Source organism: Xylocopa sonorina, chromosome 5 (genome assembly GCF_050948175.1).
Source record: "Xylocopa sonorina isolate GNS202 chromosome 5, iyXylSono1_principal, whole genome shotgun sequence".
NCBI classification, from domain to species: Eukaryota; Metazoa; Arthropoda; class Insecta; order Hymenoptera; family Apidae; genus Xylocopa; species Xylocopa sonorina.
Window position 1 is genome coordinate 2,570,856 of NC_135197.1, and position 22,943 is coordinate 2,593,798.

Consider the following 22,943-nt stretch of genomic DNA (forward strand, 5'->3'; position numbering starts at 1 on the left):
TAAGGAAAAAAGTACTTAGTTTCTTAAAGGTAGTATATTGAAACATCTAGAAATTTTCTAATTCTTGTTTGAGCATCTGCCACTTTTTTTCACTACAAATTATACTTTTGATTCTGCTTTCTCTCACTAATAAACGTAAGATACAGTCATTCAATGAGAAGTACCTAACCTTGGAGTGAGATATTTTGTCATTGAACAACCGCTTCACTCGTTTGTTAAGTCCAGAATCAAAGTTTCCAATTGTTTATGCATGTTTTGTATTATTCTTGATTGACCAGTTTTAAATATACGTATATAATAAATATCATCAATACAAACGTTTAGTAAAAATATAGTATAATATATAGATCGTAACTCATGAAATTGTCCATTCTTTTATGTAAAATAGATACACTAATTTCAAATTAATCTTTCTCAACTAAAATATGTACTACTTGATTCAAGATATAATTACCAAAGAATTCTGATATCTTTCATGACTTTTAAAAATATATTAATTTTACAGTTTCTAGTTCCTTTTATCATATAAGTATTTTGCCAAATTAAAAACGTGAAAAAAACATACACATACTAATAATTGGCAAACAGTATACCAAGTATAATGCAATTAGAAAATCAGTAGATATTCAAACTTTTCACGTGTTATGACCTAATATATTTTATGAAATGTTTGAAAAATGAAAATATTCAAAGTATTTAATATATCTTTTGCTAAATATTCGTTTCCCGCAAGTAAATTGTATATAGAATCATCTGTAATCGTGCCGTAAAAAATTGAAATGTTGCCAACGTACAAGATGCTAATATATATATATATTATATATTATATTATATATAATGAAAACGTTAACAAATGGATTTAAAAAAAAAAATATTAAAAATAAACGCTTTTCAATTGTAATTTTTTATTATAAAAAGGAACGTACAAAACGCTTAACATAATATTAGAGAGTATCATTTCATAAAATAAAGCACTATTTTTACGTGTTTATCTTCACTTTATACTTTACATTCTTAAAAACTAATATTTGTACGACCGGCTTAACTGGGAGGTTTTTAGCAAATTTTGCCTCATCTCTCTTAAACGTTCTTTCACATCAACAAAGGTAACATTTTGTTATTACGTACATAATGTATACTTGCAAGAATGCTGGTATTTCTTCCTTTAAAATAAGTCATTAATTACTGTTGAACATAATAAAAAAGAAAAATACGACAGTTATCATCGTGAAATTAAATGTCTCTTCAGTATCAAACTAAAATTAGAGACAATTTAACGAATAAAAGAAAACTCTTTGTACCTCTGACGTAACGAATAAAGAAACAAAGCTTAGTACCCTGTTCCTAATAATATAATACAAAAAAAGTACATAAACGAGAAAGAAACTCTCTACCACTCTTCCTCCGGTTCTTGCGTCGTTGAGGCTGTGTATGCTTCCTCGGCATATTCTTCTTTAGCCGCGTCGAACTGTATGAAAAAATAATTGTTATTTCACTATTACCAAAAATTTGCCATGTAAAATACAAATAACAGTAGATCTCCGTGCAACATGGATTCAAAGAGCTATGACAATAACATACATTTCTATAAAGTGATTTTCCAATTTCATCTTTTAAATCTCAACAGTTAAATAATAATTTCAACAAGCATAACTATTGCTTTGTTTCAAATAAAATAATAACAATACACATTTTGATATATATTTCTTTTAAAGTAAATTGAAAAAATATATATTTTTTATTATTACTGTATAGTTAATATTTATTTGTAATAAACTCAAATCAATTATAAATATATATTTCGATAGGTATAGATAGTCTAAATATATGTAATCTATATCAAATCTGTAAGAGATACAACTATATCATATTAGGCGGATATGTACCGTACATAGAGTTTCAATCGTAATGTCGTGGAAAAAGCATAAAGAAAAATCACATACCCCTCTAATATCTTCGCCTCCAAATCTGCTCCCTTTTCCAGGCATAAAGTTTCTACTTGCGTTTCCGCCCATTAACCAATCTGGAACAGGTTGACTAGCTTGCTTCAATATTCTGACAAGATCAACCCTGAGATGTGCGTCGTCTTCTGGATCGAAGAAGGAAGTGGCTCTTCCTCGGTTCCCAACGCGACCGGTTCTTCCGATTCGATGAACGTATTCATCGATTCCCTTGGGCATATCGTAATTTATAACATGTGACACGTTTTTTATGTCTAAGCCTCTAGCGGCGACAGCCGTGGCTACTAAAACGGACATTCTTCCGCTTTTAAAATCGGCCAATGCTTCTTCTCTTTGTCTTTGTAATCTATCGCCGTGAATACTGGTCGTGGGGTAATTGTTCTCGGATAAGAAGACCGCGATAAAATCAGCCTTTTTCTTCATCTCGACAAACACCAAGGTTCCCTCCAATTTACCGGCGTCATTTTCTCTTTCTAAAATTTCTCTGAGCAAATCTTTTTTCTTATTTCTGGCAACCTCGTAAAAATGTTGTTCCACATCCGAACAGGCACCACCCACGACACCGACCGCGAGAAACAAATAGTTGTTTAGAAATCTTTTGGCCAAATGTTGCACCTCATCCGGGAAAGTGGCAGAAAACATTAACGTTTGCCTTTCACCCAAGGGAACCATAGTTTCATGATCCACGATCTTTTCGATACTAGGCAAGAATCCCATGTCCAGCATGCGATCCGCTTCGTCCAACACGAGAAACCGCACGGAAGAAAATTGAATTCTTTTTCTCTCAACGAAATCTAATAATCTTCCGGGCGTCGCTACCAATATGTGACAACCGGCAGAAAGTTTTCCTCCTTGGTGAATAACAGATGTACCACCGTACGCGACTACCGTTTTTAAAATTGAATTGTGCGCAAACTTAACGATCTGTTGCCATATTTGTATCGTAAGTTCCCGAGTAGGCGATACAATAACAACTTGTGGCTCGCAAGATGATGAATTTATAACTAAATCTGTAGGTTTCTCTAGCAATGTGTTTATGATGGGGACCGCAAACGCGGCCGTTTTTCCTGAACCTGTTTGCGCGCAGGCCATTAAGTCACGACCGCTCATTATGATTGGAAGAGAATGCTTCTGTACGGGTGTAGGTTTCGTGTATCCTGACTTTTTGATATTTTGTAAGACTATATTTCTAAGCCCAGCTGCTTCGAAACTTTCTATTGGCGGAGGCACATTCTCTCCACTCACATTAACCTCGATGTTGTCGTACTTGTCAAAGTTAATGCCCATTTCAACACCATTTTCAAACAGGGATTTCTCATCACCAGGTAACTCTGGTGGAATATACATTTCTCTTGGTCTCTGTGGTTCTTCCCTATCATCATTTCCCTCTCGTCCACCAAAGTTTTTCCTTCGTCTATCACCTCCGTTATCACCATTGTCATTGTCATCATCGCCATAGTCATTGTTCCTTGCATAATCGTTATTTCCATCGTCTCTGTTTCTGTTTCTAAATCCACCTTCCCTGCCGCCTCTTCCTCGATTCCCTCCTCTACCTCCCCTACCTCTACCTCTACCCCCACCTCGTCCATTTCCACCAAAATCTGTGTGATCATCATTTTTTTGCCAATTGTCATCATTACCATAGTCACCATTATTAGTGTTAACACTATTGTTCCACTCTTTTGCGGCATAATCATCATTATTGTTGTTCTGTGTTATGAAGCCGCGTCCTTTTCCATAACTTCGTCCGCCTTCGTCGTACTATATTTAAACATTGATAGAATTAGTTTGCTGTCACAAGTTATTTAAAACACGAAAAGGGAGGTTATACTTACAGAAGGTTGACTCTGTGCGTTAGGATGAAACTCTTGACCCCACTCGTCATTCATTGTGTCCTGTAACAATTTATTTGTTATTTATATGTCTGTAAAAGTGTTGCTTTCGTTTTACAGAAATTTTTAAACACCCATGCACAAAAATATATCACAATTATAATAATTCTAAAATATTACAGCCTGAAATAATTCTTTAAAAAATATTACACGAACGAAATTTAATCGAAATAACGAAAAGCGGGAGTACGAAAGTAATTAAACATAATTTCTAGTGTTAACAGAACCGGTTCGCAAGAACATTCGACACAAAGTATAATTCGAGAAGAGACTCGTTGAAAAATCGATAAAAACAGCAGAATATATCTGTTTCTAAGTAACGTAGGCACCAATGATGTTTTGAAGATTCAATGAGAAAAAAAGAAGGACGCCACACACAAAGCAACTCTGTGTACTATTGGGTCAAACAAAGAACGGTGATAAAATTATTTAATACCACCTCGTTCGAATATTTTAACGCAAAAGTTTCGTTTTCCGAGAAGGTTAGCTGTTTATTACGCGAATAATATTAATCTTTATTTCTCCCGGCGAAGTTTTGTTCGTGTACGTATAAATGACATTCAATACTAATTACGTATATTGATTTTTAACAAGTAGTAACCGTGACACGTGCATATCACGATAAGAGGGAACGTGTTCACCGGCTAACACGATCGAATAATATAAAGTTCGTTTAATTCGATACTGCATACTTACGTTTTAATTGTCAACGAAAGAATATACGTAACGATAGTCGCGATGGCACAGTTGAACAGATCGATACAACGATATCGTCTGCCTTGGTAACTGCCGAAAGACAAATGAAGCCGCCCAACCGTCAGACTAGAAACGCTGACAATACTCAACCGTTGCCACTAGCGAACAAAGAACTGACAGTGCAGCCAACTTCAAGGAACACTGCGCTCGCGAATCAGCTATCGAGTTTTCAAGCGGCACGCATGCGTACTTTACTTCTACAGGCTCGAGCTTGTTCAAGGGCGTAGCAAAATGATAACGAGCCTATACCTTACTTGAGTTTTAGATTACACGAATAACGAACTTATTTATTAAGTTCCATGTAAACAGTTTTTATAAAAACAATATAAAATTATAAAATTCGAACAAAAGTGTCATACATTTCGTAATGATTTAAAACAATTTTTAATGATGTAGCTTTTTTCGTTGAATTTTTAAGAAGCATTGAAACATTTCTTTAATTTCATAAAATGTGTAAACAGCTAAGAACAATTATTACTCTTTTCCATTCATTGATCCATATTTGTTAAAATATTCCAATAGTCTCAAATAAATATTTCCAAACATTTATTTGATCATGTTATTAATTTTAAAAATTTAGATTCATCATATGCAGTAAACGCAGAAAAATGGTTTTCCTTTATTGAATTTGTTTACAAACGAATGGAAAAATATCTGTCTAAGGCAGCAATAACATTTACTAAAACTATAATATCAAATAGTTTGAGGAACACGGTTTCGAATAAAAAACTAGTAATGCTCAAGGTCAAGACAAGTTTATGTGCAATAATAGCTGTGATTTACGGACAGTCACTGCTCATTCTATCAATTAAAAATTCAAATACGTGTGTTTCATACTTTAACAAATATTTATATATTTTAAATTATAATTAAATATATATATATAAATTAGCAGACAATACTTCTGGATTAATTTTACAATAAATTACAATTTTTATTAAACACTATTTTGAATTAATTTTACTAATAAATAGAATTTTTTATATTATTTATAAAATGGTTCCAAAATTATTGTTTTTAAATATGTATAGAAATAATTGTTTTCTTGACAAATAATTTTAATGCTTATGTTTTATCATGAGAATAATTAGAAATATATTTCTATTTCGATGGAATTCGCGTACGGATGTTTACGCAATATTTTTTACAACCTAAACGTTGTTTTGGAATTTATTTAACATAGCTAGAAGCTCCAATTTTATTGCGACTTTTTGTCCTACGTTCTAATGTTTACAAATAACATAATAGGCATGTATAACATGCCACAACTGAATGCTAAAGACACACCTTTCTTCTATGGTTTTGTTTTTCTCTAAACTATATGCAAACATATTTCTCATTCAAACTACTTAATAGAAACAAAGATTATTTTTGTAGGAAAAATTAAATTAAAATGCTTCTTTGTCTATAATGTTTATGATGTTATTTATAATCATTTTTTACAATTTTACTGCTAAACGAAATATTTCTTACTTAAGAAATTAGTGTGTTTTCTATCAATGCACTAATATGTTTTTCATATTCTTAACCAGTAGTAGTGCATATACATTTAGATGTAGAATGAATCATCTTACACATATACTTATAAAATGTGTACTCTTACATTCTTGTATTTATTAATGAAATAATTACAGCTGTATGCATAAATGACACACTTGTTATATAAGCATAAAAATTGATAGTATAACCAAATATTACTATCTAAATCTTTTTTATAAAGGGAGACATAAAATTTTTTAAAATTATCATTCAATTAATATTAATACAGTATGACTATTATTTAAGAAGTACAATATTAATGGAAGCATTAAAAACAGACATTTGGAATTAGATTATCCGGTTCATAAAAGATATGTTATTTTTGTATTTAAATTAATATTTAACGTTATATTAACAAGTATTCAACTTATGATACTAAATACTTCAGATATTACGAGTAGAAACAAAGTTTTCAGTGTGGTGAATGATGGTAACGCTGTAATAGTATTCGTTATAGGACTGTATATTATGCTTGACAAATTTGAGATATCTTATAGACCCCCAGATTAGAATTTAAAATATTTGATCATTGAATATTTCTCAGTAAAAATAATTGGCTGTTCTGAATGAAACTCATCGTAGAACCGTGTGTTTTTCCAAAAGAGACCCGTCACCGATATTGAAGAGATGGGAGAAGAAGGGCCGCAGATAATAAATTAAAAATTCTAGTTTTAGATTTTTAATATTTTCCGGGATATCAATAAAAAATTTTTGGTACCATATATAAAACGTTACTTAGAGAACATATAGATAGGACTAATCAACCGCCTTCGCTGATAGTAGTAGTCGCCAGTTCAGTATCTACAGGGTGACCCAGGTATAATCGAATTTATTTTATTATTTTTGAAAACACAGACTGTGTACTCAAACTGACCCAATTTCGTTTAATTATCAATACACAAATCGATTTGCCAAATAATTTCAAATGAAGGTTAGCGACTGCAGGAAGAGCATGTAGCCTAATCGATATTACTTGCATTTTTATTTTGTCGGGACACCCCCTACAGATACTGAGACTGATATCGTTGTTTCAATCGTCAGTCATTCGATACTCTCCACAATCGACCGTGATAACTACTACAGTGAAAATGATTTATTATTAATATCTATACATGCGACATTGAATGTTTAGTTACGTTTATATAATCAGCTTTCTATATACGATACCACAGATTTTTAACTTCAATATCTGGAAAACTACTGCAAACCTGAAACCAGAATTTCGATTCGTAATCCACTCTCTGCCTTTAGCTTTTCCTTGTACTGAGTGATAGGTGCCATTTGGAGAAAAACACACAAACATTTTAATTAAATATGTTGTATATGTATCGCATGTGTGAGATACACTTTCTTCTTCGAGTTTCATGAATTTTAATCTAATTAGTTAGTGATAACCCTTCTGATTATTTATTTAATTTGTGCAATCACAAATTACAAAATTATTATGCATGAAGATGTTGTTTCTTACAGTTGTCTCTTTCCAGTGTATAAAGTATCTCTATAAGGAAACTTTCAGTGATACAAATGACCACATGCATATGCATGTACACATTTGCTATTTCCAAGAAACTTGATCTACAACAGAAACATTTCTTGCAGAGCCTCCAGTTGCTCATTAATATTAAACTTTTACATTTTCACATCTAACAACACGTACAATCAAAGCTTGTGTACATGCAAGTGTCAACAGTTAAACTATAGCGTTAGTTAACACTCTAAAGAGTTAAAATGGTCAGTATGACATAAGAACGCTATACAAATTAATGTTTCGAATGGAAAGATAGTACTCTTAGAATTTTAAACTTAATTGTTGCATAGTTGCAATCAAGAATATAATCGTTCGTAATAGAACAATCGAGAATGGTAAAACAAAGTCATCACGGAAATCAACGTCATCGACAGCGAAGCTGTAATTAGATTTCTGTTATCAGCTTGGTAACCTCGAATCGTGCAATTCGTTACAATGATATAGGAACGTTAATCCGTGTACCGATAGAAACGACAACCGCGACACAATTGCGACGACAGCGGACAGCACAAAGAAAAATGAGAAAAGGAAAAACGCAGTTTCGATATGGCAACAGGTAGGCGCGATACGACCAATATTCCCAGGAAACACGTGCATGTAGATACGAATTATTGACAATGACTGATCGTATATACAAGCTGCTTTATTTCACGTCTTCGGTGTTCGTTTCTAACAAACCATGCGCGTCGTGTATCGTGTAATGTATTTACATATCGCGTATCATTGGAATAATTAAGTGTGATAGTTCTCGTGTCAGCGACTGGAGACCTAATTAGTGTAACGTTACAAAAGCTTTTTTCTTTTTTATTATTATTATCTAACAGTGAAAGTAGGGCATAGTGGTAAAAGGAAATACAGAAATGAATAGAAGTGAAAAACGCGTAATCATTTTCTATATACATGAATATATGCAGTTGTAGTCTCTTATAACCAAGAAAACGTACACTTGCTTAGAATATATTTGCATTTATTTGGAATCGAATGTTTTCTGCAGTAAAGAAAGAGAAAACCGTGTAATTTAATCGGAACACCGGAATTAAATACGTGCACGTGACAAAAGACAAAAAGCTGCGCAATTATAATCATTGCCGTTCTGTGATTGTTCTACGGTAACCTGTGCCTCTAATTGATTTTAAAAATGCATGAAAATTTGAGAAGATTGTAGCTACAAGTGCTGCAAATTTCTTTACGAAACGTTGAGAAAACCTTTCGAAGTCGAAGTAATATTTTAAGGGAAATAGAAAGTAAGGGATATAAACCAAATGTGTATCCTTCACGAAACGAGTGTTTTTTAACTTTGCAATGTCGAGGTGACCTTTTCTAGTACCCAGATGGCACACAGTCGACCCACGTGTTTCTTCGTGTCTTTGGATAAGTGGAAAATCGCATCTGTTTCGTGTCTACCTTTTTCGAGGTGCGTAAAGAGGGCGTAACAATAGACCTGTAAATTATAAACTCTTCAAGCTTTCCTCTTCGACCAACTGTGGAATTTCGCCAGATGTTCTCTTGCCAGATTTATTATGACGAACTACCCATAAAATGTTCGTACTTTTCTGCATTAATTTGAAAGAAAGAAAAATAAAAAAAGGAAGAGAAGAGATTTAGCGAATAATCGAGGTTGTAACGCGTTTATTCATTGCATTGATATAGTCAAAACGTGTAACGAAATAAGAAATACGACAATGGTACAATTGTAAGGATTGTTTTGTTTAACAAAGTTATATTTCTCTTCGTAACAATATTTATTGTTTTTTCATTGAACGAAGTAGTGTAGCAAAGTGGCTTGAAAAATGATTGTGAAAGTCGATTGTATTACGCACAGATTGCGTGTTGATTGACTAGATGGGTAAACAAAAACGAATATATAGGAATAAATATTCATATGATGCGATGAATCGACAGTTTTCTTGATACAGTGACGTGATCAACAATCAGTGACATCGTTGAATTATTTATACATATCTTGGAAAGGTGCGGTAAGAGGGGGTGCGAGGGATATATCGTGGAAAGAGGCACATAATATTATACAATCGTGTAAAAAATGAACTTATCGCGATTACATTTTCCTGTTTACTTATTCACTAGTTTGAGAAATGGGTCTCGATATCTCCGTTTTTTTAGGTGACTTAATAACAAAACTGTGAAAATTCAGTGGTTGCATTAGGTACCAGCATATATCGGTATGCTATGAATATCTATTAGATTCCATGTATTTTTCGTTTTGGTAAAACAAACTTACTATGTCTATACGATAATGAAACTAAATAACTGAACCTTAAATCATCGCAACAGTTTGTCGTTGTAATCCAATGCGTTTCTTTATCTTTCAATAGTAATAGTAATGCGTGGTGTGCTTTGATCCAAGTGCGTAGTTGAATAAAATTGGAGCAATGGCATTGATAGAAGGATTTGGAAAAAAATTGATGAAGCTAAACAATTCGATAGCATCCAGCGAATAAAAGCGACTTTATTCTCTTATCTTTTGATACTCCCCGATCCTTTTTTCGTACATTTCAACTGCGATACTTCGAAGCCTTTCGTACGTGTTATTTCATTTTTATATTTAGAATAACCTTATCGCTTGTAAAAAATAATTTCTTGCCACAAAAGATAAGGCTTCGCTCACAAATGATAAACGGACGTAATTTAAATATGTAAAATCTTTCAATCTTTAAAGTGCATAATTTACACAAGTTTCATTTGGATGAATCATCCTGATTGCACAATCAGCCTTAACAAAGGCAGAAAGTCTGTCGCCATTTTTTAGTTCGGTCGAAACAATTTGAGCGTTGAACAATTCGCATTATCTTCCGGAGTTATTCGACAAATTATTAAAGAAAATATATTTCTATATAGATAACAAAACTGTATTCAATAATTTTTATTGTACACGATCTCCGCTCTGAGAAGCAACAAAATATAATCGATTCCACATGGTCCACCCCATACATATACCGAACTAATTACAATTGCCAATGAAACTAACCTTTAGAAGTATCTTTTTATCCACTTTTTGTTAATATCGAGGACAAAATTTAAATTTCGAATGCGCACCCCTTTCCACCCCCCGCTTAAAATCTCAAACCAATCAATGACATTACCTTTTCACAGGTACCATACATCCAAACATGTTCTAAATTATCTTTCCATAATCTTTTACAACGTAAATTAACCATCCCAACGAATTTACTGGTTTTCGAGTGTACGTGGAAATAAGGGTTGAAAATAGTGTCCCACGTGCTCGAGCCACTTATCGTTGGTCAAGATAGATGTATGTATATACGAATGTTTACCCTAAACGTGATTTGCATGATCAGCCACAGCAATGGAGCAACGGGGAAGCGGGTGAGTGTCGCGGTCGAGCAGAATTCTCCGCGGCTCTACGTATCCGTAGCCTGAGCTCGAACGGGCCTCGCCGGACACGTACCGCCTGACTCTCTGTTCACTGCATGTGCACACGGGAACGTGGTTGTGTTCGCATATGTGTGTCACAGGCCGGCAAGTGACTCATTCCCTTCTTTTGCCATTGCATCTCGTCAGCCGATCGTAATAATAGAACGAAATTGATTCACTCGCCGGTACCGGTGATTCGTTACGAGGCGAGATACTTTGAGGATGGAATAAAAGGGGCCATTTATCCGCGTTCACTTCGCGAGCACTTATTATGATTGAAAAGTGATTCGCGATGCTCGTTCCGCGATTACTCGAACGAAGCGTAGAAACTTCGATACGGGGGGGGGGCTTCGTTAAAACATCGAACGAAACAACTGGGCGAATGCGATCGAATGGATCGCATGAATTGTTTGTTGGATGTTTTAAGCAATTTTAGTTCATTCAATTGGTGGATTGGTGAAATTGTGTTAATGGGTGTAGTTCTTTCTTGTAGAATTGTTTCTGTAATAGAATTCAGTACAGAATTTTCATTTTTCATCTGAATTAATCGTTTCTAATGAAATTATGGATACTTTGATATACTTGTTTGATATTTATAGAGGAATTGTAGATATAGACGGGAGTTGCTATTGAAAAAGAAAACAGCTGAAAAAGTGAGTAATTAAGAAGAAATAAATGTATCTGGAACAAGTAATTGAGTGTGTTAATTAAATATGTATTATATGTTTCTTACATTATATTTTCCATTAGCAAATCTTAGTTTTTAATAACAAAATGCACATTCAAAATGGAAGTCGATTGTAGGCTTGTAAAATCTGAACATATTAAAAACTTTTATTTTGAATAATATTTTGAAAGTATCTAAAGACATTTCGTTTCTGGATAGAGAATATAACATGTCTGCTGTATAAAAAATTAAATACCCAGCAAGTGTCGCATTACGCTGCATTATCTTTCATTATTCCATTAATTACGGGATTAAATCGTTCTCGAATGCATAGTCAACTAGCGCGCAGTTATGCTAATGTTAAATCCGTAACTCCGTGAATTGGATATCAAATAGAATCGCAGTTCCGTTAAATGATTCAGTAAGATTTATTTTTACCTCTTGTAAATCCAAATTACTCAAAGTGATCAAAAGGCTTACGTGATTGTGTAACAATGTATACTATATAAAATAAATAATTGTAAGACGTCGTCATACCTGTGAACATCAATCGCTGATGTTAAATCTCGTTTCAGAACAGCACACTTTGTCCATCCTGAATTATATTTATCCATCTATATTTTTCATTAGCGAGCAGAGAATAACATTTAAGCAATCTCTTAATATACTGGCAGCAAATGTTAAAAAAAAACACATTTTTATTATACCACATGAAAATATAAAAATTAATCGTTTCCATTTTGTTGATGCAGACACAAAATTCATAACCTAAGAAATAAAGGACACTTATATCGAAATAAGACATTTATTCTTGATCTATGTCACGTAACAACTTTAAACTCAAATTCTGAGAAACCATTCATATTAACTTAATATCTCCTGGCAGTGTATCGATAATTTGCCCCAGGAATAATTTGTATCTTTATATATCCCTGTGTTTATCGCAGTACTTATGATTAAATTTAGAAATATTAGAATATTTATTTACTATAATTGACCTCCTTGCTATAATTAAAAATATTGCAACAATTACGTAATTTCATAGTCTTCCACTATTTTTCACACTTGTTGAATACACACTGTGATTCATTTATTGCAATATAATTTGTACTATGTACATAGTATTCACAGAGTAAAATTGTCACAAATTTAATAACGATACTCCTAATTGTAGCGTCAAGCTATAATGTCTCTAGTGACATCATTCCAGTCCCAATTCTAAGAGATCTTTGTTTACTTGGAACAACGCATCTGTGCAGTGGTTGTCAAACCTATCTTTAACGTACAATTTATATTTAGGGTGTCTATTTCAATTGGGTATAGCAGAATATCACATAGGAAACGAAATTCTGTAAATAGAACAATGTCGAAGGTTTTATAGTCGAGTTAACCATTTTTAAATTGCAGGGATCAATCGAACGATGTGTACTTTTATTTGTAAATTGTATCGTTCCACAAATTGTAGGATTATAAAATTGTAAAGATTTTTAGGCCTGGCTTAGGGTATAGCTGGTCGAAGATCCGTTGCGTGCATTTAACTTGGTTCCTAGGCACCCCATTGGTTTAGAGCGTCATAAAACGAAGTAGGCTATTGTTAAATTTGTCTCAATAAGCGCTGTTGTGTTATGGATAAAAAAAACGTTTGTCCTTGAAATTTTTACACTCTGTCTCACCAGCTGAAAAACTATTTATACCATATAACGTCCCCCTCCATTAAACACTTTTTATACACACTAATTCCTTATAAGATACTCCACACCGAGATCACTTAAAATAGAGGAGCGTTATTAAACACTCAATTATTGCAAATGAGAAATTGATGTTTTCCACATACTTAATAAAGATTCATAAAACTTGCAATTATTGAATGAACGTGTACAATAATTTATACGAGTGCGTTGAGGAAAGTTTTCTAATGCGTGCTGATCACTCTTTTATTGCTGAATACATTTATCACGATGTTTATCTCGAACGAGGCACTAACGAGAAAATATTAATTTGCACGATCTCTTAATACGATTTAATTTGCTCATTAGAACGTTGTGATATTCTGATGATAATAACTTTGATTAAATTATCAACGTTTATACTGCGAGCTTACAGTTTAGAGAAACCTACACAGAATAATATCAAACATTAATTAAATAGTAACACAATCAGGAACCGTATCTTTTCTACAAGTTTCAATCTTACTTTTGCCAAAGTATTCCAATATCGTGTGTGTACGTGTGCCTGATTTTATCGGCGGTTTTGTAACTTCGTAAGGTTAATGAAATAGCTTACGATAATAATAACATCCGATATTTATTCGCTCTGTTATACACGATTGCTAATCTATAGATCCATAAATCGTAAACACGATATATTCTTATCGCGATTTACATGACGAGTACCAAAAGGATCCGTGGCGGTGGCCAATAGATGCAAATCGACCGATTTCACCCACCGATTTCGTTAGTACACAAAAGAGATCACTGCTCTCGAAATCGTTGGCTGAGAATTCGCCTACTTTAACGCGATCGCATACAGCGATCCAGAGCAAGAGGATTTCGATTCTTCGATCGCGTAGGCGCGTCGGATAACCGGCACAAGTATGCGTACCTATTCATACATATGTAGATGCGTGTAGCTTGATTTACTTTTCAAACTCGTTCGATACTACGTGTACAATTTGATTTACATAGTTCTTGTTTTGTGCAGAATGATACGGAAATTCTTAGACATCTAGCAAGTGAAGTAACCGTATAATGAAGCGCGCAGTAGAATGAGTTTTGTGGTCAGACGGCAAGTGATACGCGCGGCTCTCCGATCTCCTAGCGCGCGGTAGTTTTAAAGTTTGTGCAGAGCTATGAAGAATTACAAAAATACTTGATACATGAATTGTTATCCAGGGACTTTTGTTTTGTTTTTTAAATTACACGCCACAAAGATGTCATGTTTTGACAAATTGTAGATATCATCGAAATACACGTGGAGGAACTCGTATCTTAATTTTGTCGAAAATTGTTTGTATCGCATTTTCCCATCTGAGAGATACGAGGTAATGCAATTAGTAGATATGCAACGATGGGTAAAAGATATATAACTGATATTTCTGTAGTACACTCATAATTTTCCATTTCGATCCAAGACTCTCCTCTTTATATTAATCGTGTGATATAAATATACATATTTATGAACAATTCACTCTTTTAATTGAGATGTAAGTGAGTAAAATATGTACGAAGTTGAAATGATACGATAGTAAAATCGTATTATTTGTCATTGTATTTGTTACATACTTTGTCATTTTTAACGGTACACACTGGCTATCGTTGCTAATAAGAACTGATTACAAAATAAAAGAATATTTCTTTAATGATAAAAGACAGGGTATAAATTTAAATGTTTTACAACGCGATGTAGGACAAAATGATAGCAATACGTACAGAGATACGTATAGCGCGGCCATCAATTTCAAATGGTTCAACCGTAGATTTAAAAGTATGCGCATAATTTAACTTGAGTTAACTTCTACTCAGGCAACTGATTACATAAATGTTCTCGTCGTGCAGTAACGATTAATAATTCAGTATCAAAATCGATTTTAAGTATCTTATATTTGTACTCTGTTAACTTTATTTTCATGTTGTTTATATACATATGTATTTCCTTTTTATTTGTTTTATCTGCATTAGATGTTTATTTTATATCGGTCATTTGAAGGATATTAACGTAAGGAAAATTAATTGAGAGCAAATAACAAGCGAATGATAAATATCCGTTTAATAACTGTTAATGCAATTATAGAATGGTAATATGATTAAGGATTTTTATGGCGTTACTGATAATCGGTATCTATCTACTCTACATCGGGGACTAAAATCTTATCATTCGGTCATGATTTTACACGGTCTTGCCGATAACAAAGCTGCAACGTTATACCTACATGTCGCTTATTTGACCGGCTATTATACAAAATAATAAAGGAAAGTGCGCAAACTTGTAAAAAATATTACTAAATTAAATTGAATTTGAAAATTGTCCAAAATTACAAATGGATCGATACAAAGTTAGATAGATATATTACAATTAAAAAATAGAAAATTTAATATGTGCAAATACTTTTTGCAGCTTCATGCATGTGCTCATGAAATGTTCTCTCATAACAGTTAGAAACATATTATTGCATAACGAACATGCAATCTTCACGCTAAACGATATAATTGTGTACAATTCGTGAACATATTATAATTTCTGTAACGATGTGCTAGAAAATTAAATTTTTCTCTTAATATTAGAGATTATACGAAGCTTCTTCTCTGTCTACGATTTTGCGGACGATGCAACATATACGAACGCACTTTAGACAACAAGATTGTTACTTTAGCGCGTTTAGGATACAGTTTGAAGGAGAGTGGATCGTTTATGCAACATCGCACGATTCTTTTTCTGCAGTCCAGCGATAATTTTCTTCTGCGTCACATTTTTTCTTCCCTTTCGCGTCGAGTTAGAAATCGTATTACAAAAGTCGTAGAAGAACATCGATTCAGCGTTATTATGTTGATACGGTGCGTGGTTATCGTCTAAGCGGCGATACGTACATACGTACGCTTGTACAGGACGATCGTGAGCCGTTGTTGCTCCAATTTCGTAATATTGTTTTCTTTCCACATTCCGGTGGTGGGCGCGGGGGATGCTCAGGCCAACTAGCATACGTTATCGAATTCAACCCGTTATTTGCAGTATCCGTCATAACAAATGTTAGCTGTTTGCTCTTCGAACGCGTCACGTGTCTTGCACAGGTGTGTCATCTTTTGCTTGCCCCCTCGTCTCTCCGCGGGGCGTTTCTTGTTTGCGCGCATAAATTCGCGCTCCCATCGTAATTAATTAACGCGCCTGTTAACCGGCGTCGAAACGTTCGGTCAAACTTTTGCCAAACGGCCGGTCTCTCGCGGAGCGTTTAAGCGTCGTTACCACGACGATTGTTTATCATTGCATCGAGACGATTGTGCATCGTTCGGTTGGTGCTCGCTCGTTCGGAGGAAAACAGAACGCGTTGCTCGAGGATCGTTGCGAAACGGTGGGCCGCGAGGGGACGTACGGCGGGGGTGAACTTTGCAACATTATTTATGTTTTCTTTCGATGCGTGGATAGGTTCGTTAGGAACAAAAACATTGCGTCGCGTCACGGCGAAATCAACTCGGAAACCACCGCTATAAATAGTTGGCCGCGCGACCGCGTGTGCTTTATTATCACTTGGCGAGGTTTGCGAACAGATATCGCATCCATATTTGAGATGCTTAGTCACGCGACCTCGGTTATTCGAAAGGCCTCTCCTCTAGTTCGCCGCATATGAATTTTGAGAGCACACGCTCGCACTTCGCTCGGCACGTATGTACATACGTGCTTCTGTCTGGCCAAGGCAGTGAGAAACGCCCGCGGACATTAGTGGAAGGTAATTCGTTTCCTTAAATGTACGATAAGACGCTCGACGTCGTTGGTATACTACATTCGAATATTACTGCTCAAGTACACGCGCGCAGACGTTCGCTTTGTTAAAACTGTCGCGCTTTATAGCATAGCTCGTGAAACATCAGCGCGTAGCTTTTTATTCCGCGATAAAAATACGTGGCATCCTTAACTCGTGAAACGGCATCTTTGAAATCAACGTTTGTCCTTGGCAGTTTTAAGATGACGCAGGTGGTTACGGATAGATGATGGATACACGTAGATACATACAGTGACGGACGTAAAATTGTCGCACGTGTCGTTGCTATGGATCAAGTTGAATAGCTAAACGGTAGTCGTGTAGCTGAGGGGGGGGGGGGGGGGGGGAGGCGCGATTAGTCTTTCGTTTTAATTAAAGCCGACCAGTCTATTTTTATCGCGATATCACCGGAAAAAGAAGAACTTATTTGTGTTTCGCACGTCTATGTAAAATAACAGGATATGCAAAACAAAAGGGATAATTGCTGTACACACGCGTGAGATAAGCTTGCAAAACTACACCCACGAACAGCGGTGAAAGTACGAATGACTGTTGACTGCATACTTATGTAGTTACGTTTCCTTACACTGTTATACTGCATGATTACCGTAGACGAAGACTTGCGCTGTCTATGGATGCCGTGCACTTTAATTGCTCTCTCTTTCTCTCCTCGGCGAATAGATTGTTCGCTGATGACAATTTTCATTGGGATTATGCAAATTCTGCTTAATAAAAATTACATATGCAATCTGGTAATATTAAATTAAATTATTGTTATCTCGTTGTTCATTTATCAACAAAGTGATTTAATCTTGTTCTCGTGAAGTATTGAAATTCAGATTTCTTTCAAGTCAGAAAATTAATTCAAACTGTTTCTTGATTAGGAAAATATTTAATTGTGTGGATAGAGGGATTCTTATGTTTCCAATTAAAAGATATTCAATATCTTTCAAGCGTGTACAGTATGTTCTTAAACGCGATGCGTTTAAAAGCGTAGTCACCACTATTCAAATTGACGTTTCATTAACGTTACAAATTAATATTTAACTTCAAATTTTTTTCCAATACTCTGCTGCTAACGTCACTAGGTTACGAAACGCCTGATTTCTTATATTTTCTTCGATATCTTTCTGCGGCAACGCTGTTAAATATTGTATCAAAAATAGCAATAGTTGACGTAGAACGCAGTACGTAACTGCAGTTTGTTACATTTACATGTCAAAGTGAATGAGCGATCGCGCCGCATAAATTATACAATTAGAAGCCGTAATTACATTTGCGCGTTATTGAAACCACAGCGTGTCGCGGCGTTAACTCCTTTTTCTTTTTTCGCATCTTTCATAATCCGAAGGCGCGTCGCTATCAGCAGTATTATGCGTACGTACAATTACCCAGTGGAAAAGAACGAAATAGTTGTACGATTTTGACGGTCATAAATACATTGTAGTTAAATACATTACAAGGAAAGCGATATTTTGACTTCGCGACGCAGTGTAATGCACGAAACGAGACTATTTTTACGTCGCTCCATTATGTCATTCGTAATATTAGGAAGAATATTATTGTTCTATTTGTATACGTACACCTGTGTTTACATTTATTACTCTTTTTTTTTGGTTTGATTAAATTTTACGAAATTGTCAGCGTATATTTTTTTTTGCTGGAACTCTCTTACATTTTTATCAGTTCTCACTGTCAATTCACGATTAAATATACAACTGCATTTAGTCATACGATATTTGAAGTATCTTTTCCCCGTTATCTATTTTATCTTGTTCCGATATAATGGCAACGTATATAACAATATGTGGCAGCAGATAGTTTCGACTCAAGGCTGGTATCGGTAAAATTCATTCAGCGAAACTTAAAAATCGCCGGTGGTATTTTACTGGTTAGACGCTGCCACGTAACTAACACGCTGTACATACATAAGCGGGTAACCAGCTTTTTTAGAGCGCGAACGTTTATCAGAAAGGACTCTAAAGTCCAATTATAGCGGAGGAGCATGAACGATAAAATATGCTGAAACAGATTTGTTTTCAACAATGTTAGTTTCGTACCGTTTCTTTGATAACGGTAGAATAAACACGATCGATGCTAGAACTACCAAGTCTGTTTTAAAATACGGCGCACATTATTTTACCGAGAACAAAAACAGTAATTCACTTTTCATCCTATTCGTGTGCATCAATTTCTTTCACGTACCAGTGACTCAAAATCAGTCAAAATCAATTGATATGCATGTCAACAATCGTAGTCGTCCACCTAGACAACGTAGCTCATGATTATTAATTTTATTATCGTCCCTTGACACAGTATTTACGTCTAACTGAGTTACTTAACGAACAAGCAAAACGTGACAAGTAATGAGACGCGGTGTAATGGAAATTCATTAATCGCTTCTATTCATGGCATCGTAACATGAAATGTAGCAGGAAATAGATCCCGCGTAGATCGTTTCTCATTGAAAGATATTTTCCTCGCACTACGAATGACGAACGACGATACCCGATCACGGTGGTGTTCCGCGATCGTTCGATCTTCTCAGCCTCTCTCGTGGCGCACGTTACCAAATGTATTAAACGCGAAACACGCGGGATTAGTGATCAAGGAAAAGCTTTTATCCAAGGGTATAGAATCGCGAATCGGTTGTATGACGAATCGGCCGACACGCGACGTAGCCGTACGCCGTCGCTCCCACCGTTCGTCGGTGTCCGTCCAATACCGAAGTGAAAAGTGACGCTAGTCACCAGCCTCTTGAAGCGAGTGGTGACGCCCCGCGCCGGGTCAGCCTCTCGGCTACGCGCCACCAACTTTAAGTAGTTATGTTTACGCTGCGTCCGCGATCGAATGCATATCTTACGTGTCCCGCGGTGTCGCAGTAATCGTACGACTCGAAACGGGCATAATGTGTTCCAAGAAGAAAAACCGCCGACGCGACAATTCCACGGGTGTTCCCACGCGGCGATGAGCCGCGGCTTCGTCGAACCAATTTCCTTTGTTTTCTTTCTCCGATTTGTCTGACTTTAGCGCGTGCTCGTGCGCCCGATTCTTGATTTAAAACTTGCCGAGTGATGCTACAACAGTATCGGTTGTGTTCGTAAACCGTGACGATGCAGAAACACTAATTGGTGCCTCGCGAGTGTGATATCGCCGGCTCGTTCGTTCGTTCGCGTTGTTCGATAATTATTTTTCGTTGGTGTCAATTCTATCAGCCGAGGAGGTGGAACACGGTGTGTATTCGCGTTTTGCACCAGCGCGATTAATATGCGCCAGCGGGAGGTAGATTCGACGTGTCGGGGAAGATTGTTGTGAAAGAGAGAAAGGAACATCTGGCGGAGTAAAGGTGCTAAAGAGCTGGTTACAGCGAGAAAATACATTTACGCCGGACGTTCTCGAACATGCACTCCTACACGTGCCGTGCCTTGGAACGTTCTCCGTACTTGCGAGAAGAACGGTGCGGTTAATTGAAACAAAGGATACACCCGTATAACGATCATCTTGCTGGCGTTCTAGTGCATCGATTCAGAGCATCGATCGTCGGGATTAAGCTCTTTCGGAGCTTAAATGGCGGCTATGGGAGTTATCGTATACATACCACGTAGGTAACATTTTCAATCCCCGTGTTTTAATCGAAACCCAACGACCGAACAGTCGTTACATCGACGATCCGTTACTTTCGTCGCATGCCGATCGCGAGTTCGATCGTTCGAATTGAACCGTGAAAGCTGCGAAGCTAGTTTAGAGCTGATTGGCATTTTTTTGACTTAATTCTTCGTACGTCTGCCGACCCTGGACTTACGACCGTAAGTCCGGGAAAAACTGAATGGCGCCCGAGATTCGTCGACTCGGTGGTAACCGACAAGAAGGAGGGAAGCATAATGCGCGCGAGCTTTGGAATTCGTGATATATAGTTACGTAGGTTTGTACATGGTTCACAGCGTACGTCACGTGTTTGATATGCCATCGACCTACATGTATGTACTCTGGATTAACTCCGCGACCAGCGCCGGATCTATCGAACCCGAGGCTGAGAGGCCTCGGCTCGATTGTCACGAGACGGTGAATTACGAGTTCGTTCGGGTACGAACGATCTTACGTAACAGAGATCGCGGTGTTTGTCTGCGGATTCGGTCGAAAACTAAATGCAGGAGCCCGATAGCTTATCAGTGAGAGAAAAAAACCGCTGAGTCAGAACAATTGGTCGACTCACCGTGCGAATTTGCTTACATTATCCTATATTTCCCCCACCTCTATTCTTCTTCCGAACCGTGTCGCGCGTTTTATTAACGATTGCTCTTGGCGCGCGATTCGAGGCGGGATTTACGCTGCGTCGAATCAAGCGAAATATGCAACCGTCGAATCGGATACACCGTAAACATATTACGCAGCGAACGTGCGTATCGTTTAAAGGCGTATTCTCGAGGCGGTGGTAAAAATTTCAAACCGCCGCACGCTTACCGGCAATTTCATCGATAATCGTCGCTATTTCTCGGAATCGGACTCGTACGATACTTCGTCAATATGAGGAAACGATTGTTCATTCTTTTTCTGGAAACGTAAACTCTGCCCGTGGTTAGTTCCGAATTAATCCGAGATACGCGCAGTGGCGACGCGTAGAATATAATGCCGGTATTATACCGAGGCGTGAAAAAAATGCAATAAAGCATCGTGTTTCCTTTCGCAAAATTAGTTGATAAGAACAAACGTAACTTGATCGTAGTCACGTACGATCGTCCGCCAGCTAAATGTGCTGAATGATTCTAAGAAACGCGGTATCAGTGCGCCGGGGCATCTTAATTTGCTTTGAAAGCAACGTTCCTACGTTAACCCCCTTTTCATTATCAGTCCAACGTGGATTCTATAGACGACATTGATTTTCGTTCAAATTTATCATTTTTTTTTTCTTTTGCAGTTAATTATTCATGCGCCGAGAATTATATGCGTACACGCGAGGAAGTGTTTGTACGTGTACGATTGACTAATAAAACATGATGGCTCCTGCTTTTATATTCACGTATTTCTTTTTTATACTGTTTCTTCTATGCTCATCGAAACATCAACATTATAACGCGATATGTTAACGATATTTTTATTTACATTCAAGTTTTTAAACATCTACGTCTTGTAACATTCTGACATTATCTTGCATAATTGCTGGATGCAAAGTATATCTACATAGCTGATATTAATAGGTATGGTTAATCAACAAGTAATCCACGCGACCAACGGACCTTGAGTCTTCCTTTGCATCGCTGTCCGCGTGTTTTCATTCGATTCCTTAATGAAAATCGTACACATATCTTGTTTTTCAGCTGATCATCTTTGTTGAATATTAAGGGGAACTTGAGCGTTTCTTGTTTGCTTGCAACTTTTTCTATTCCCACTGTTATTTATGACCGTAATCAGAAATGGTCTACGTGTAAAATTATTGCATACGATGGTAAAAAACGACAGCGATCGACATAAATATTTGTGCGTTGTATAAGATGAGGAACTTCGTTACATGTCTCTGTCATTTATGAAAAAAATCTGTTTCTTTTTCTTCGATACGTTGGAACGTTTATTTACACGATTTTTGCGCTATTTTTTAATAGCAGATCGTAACTGAAATTATATACAATTTAATCGGTCTTTTAATTAACTAAAATGTCGGAGCTGTTTCGTATGCTCGGTTTAATGTCAGCGTTTGTTGGTATCGTGCTATATTGATAATGAAAATGGGACTTGGAACAAA

At 36.0% G+C, this 22,943-nt stretch overlaps 2 protein-coding genes across 6 annotated transcripts in view; one reads left to right on the forward strand and one right to left on the reverse strand.

The window, feature by feature from the left end:
• Positions 1–22,943, forward strand: part of Cnc (NFE2 like bZIP transcription factor cap-n-collar) — a 103,933-nt gene that overhangs the window by 75,613 nt on the left and 5,377 nt on the right. The window lies entirely within an intron of this gene.
• Positions 889–4,679, reverse strand: Vas (ATP-dependent RNA helicase vasa). Its single transcript, XM_076895051.1, has 4 exons — positions 4,550–4,679; positions 3,797–3,856; positions 1,944–3,722; positions 889–1,468 (listed from the first exon to the last, which is right to left on the reverse strand). The coding sequence occupies exons 2-4, from the start codon at positions 3,848–3,850 to the stop codon at positions 1,391–1,393; spliced, it is 1,911 nt and encodes a 636-aa protein (XP_076751166.1). The 5' UTR covers positions 3,851–3,856; positions 4,550–4,679; the 3' UTR covers positions 889–1,390.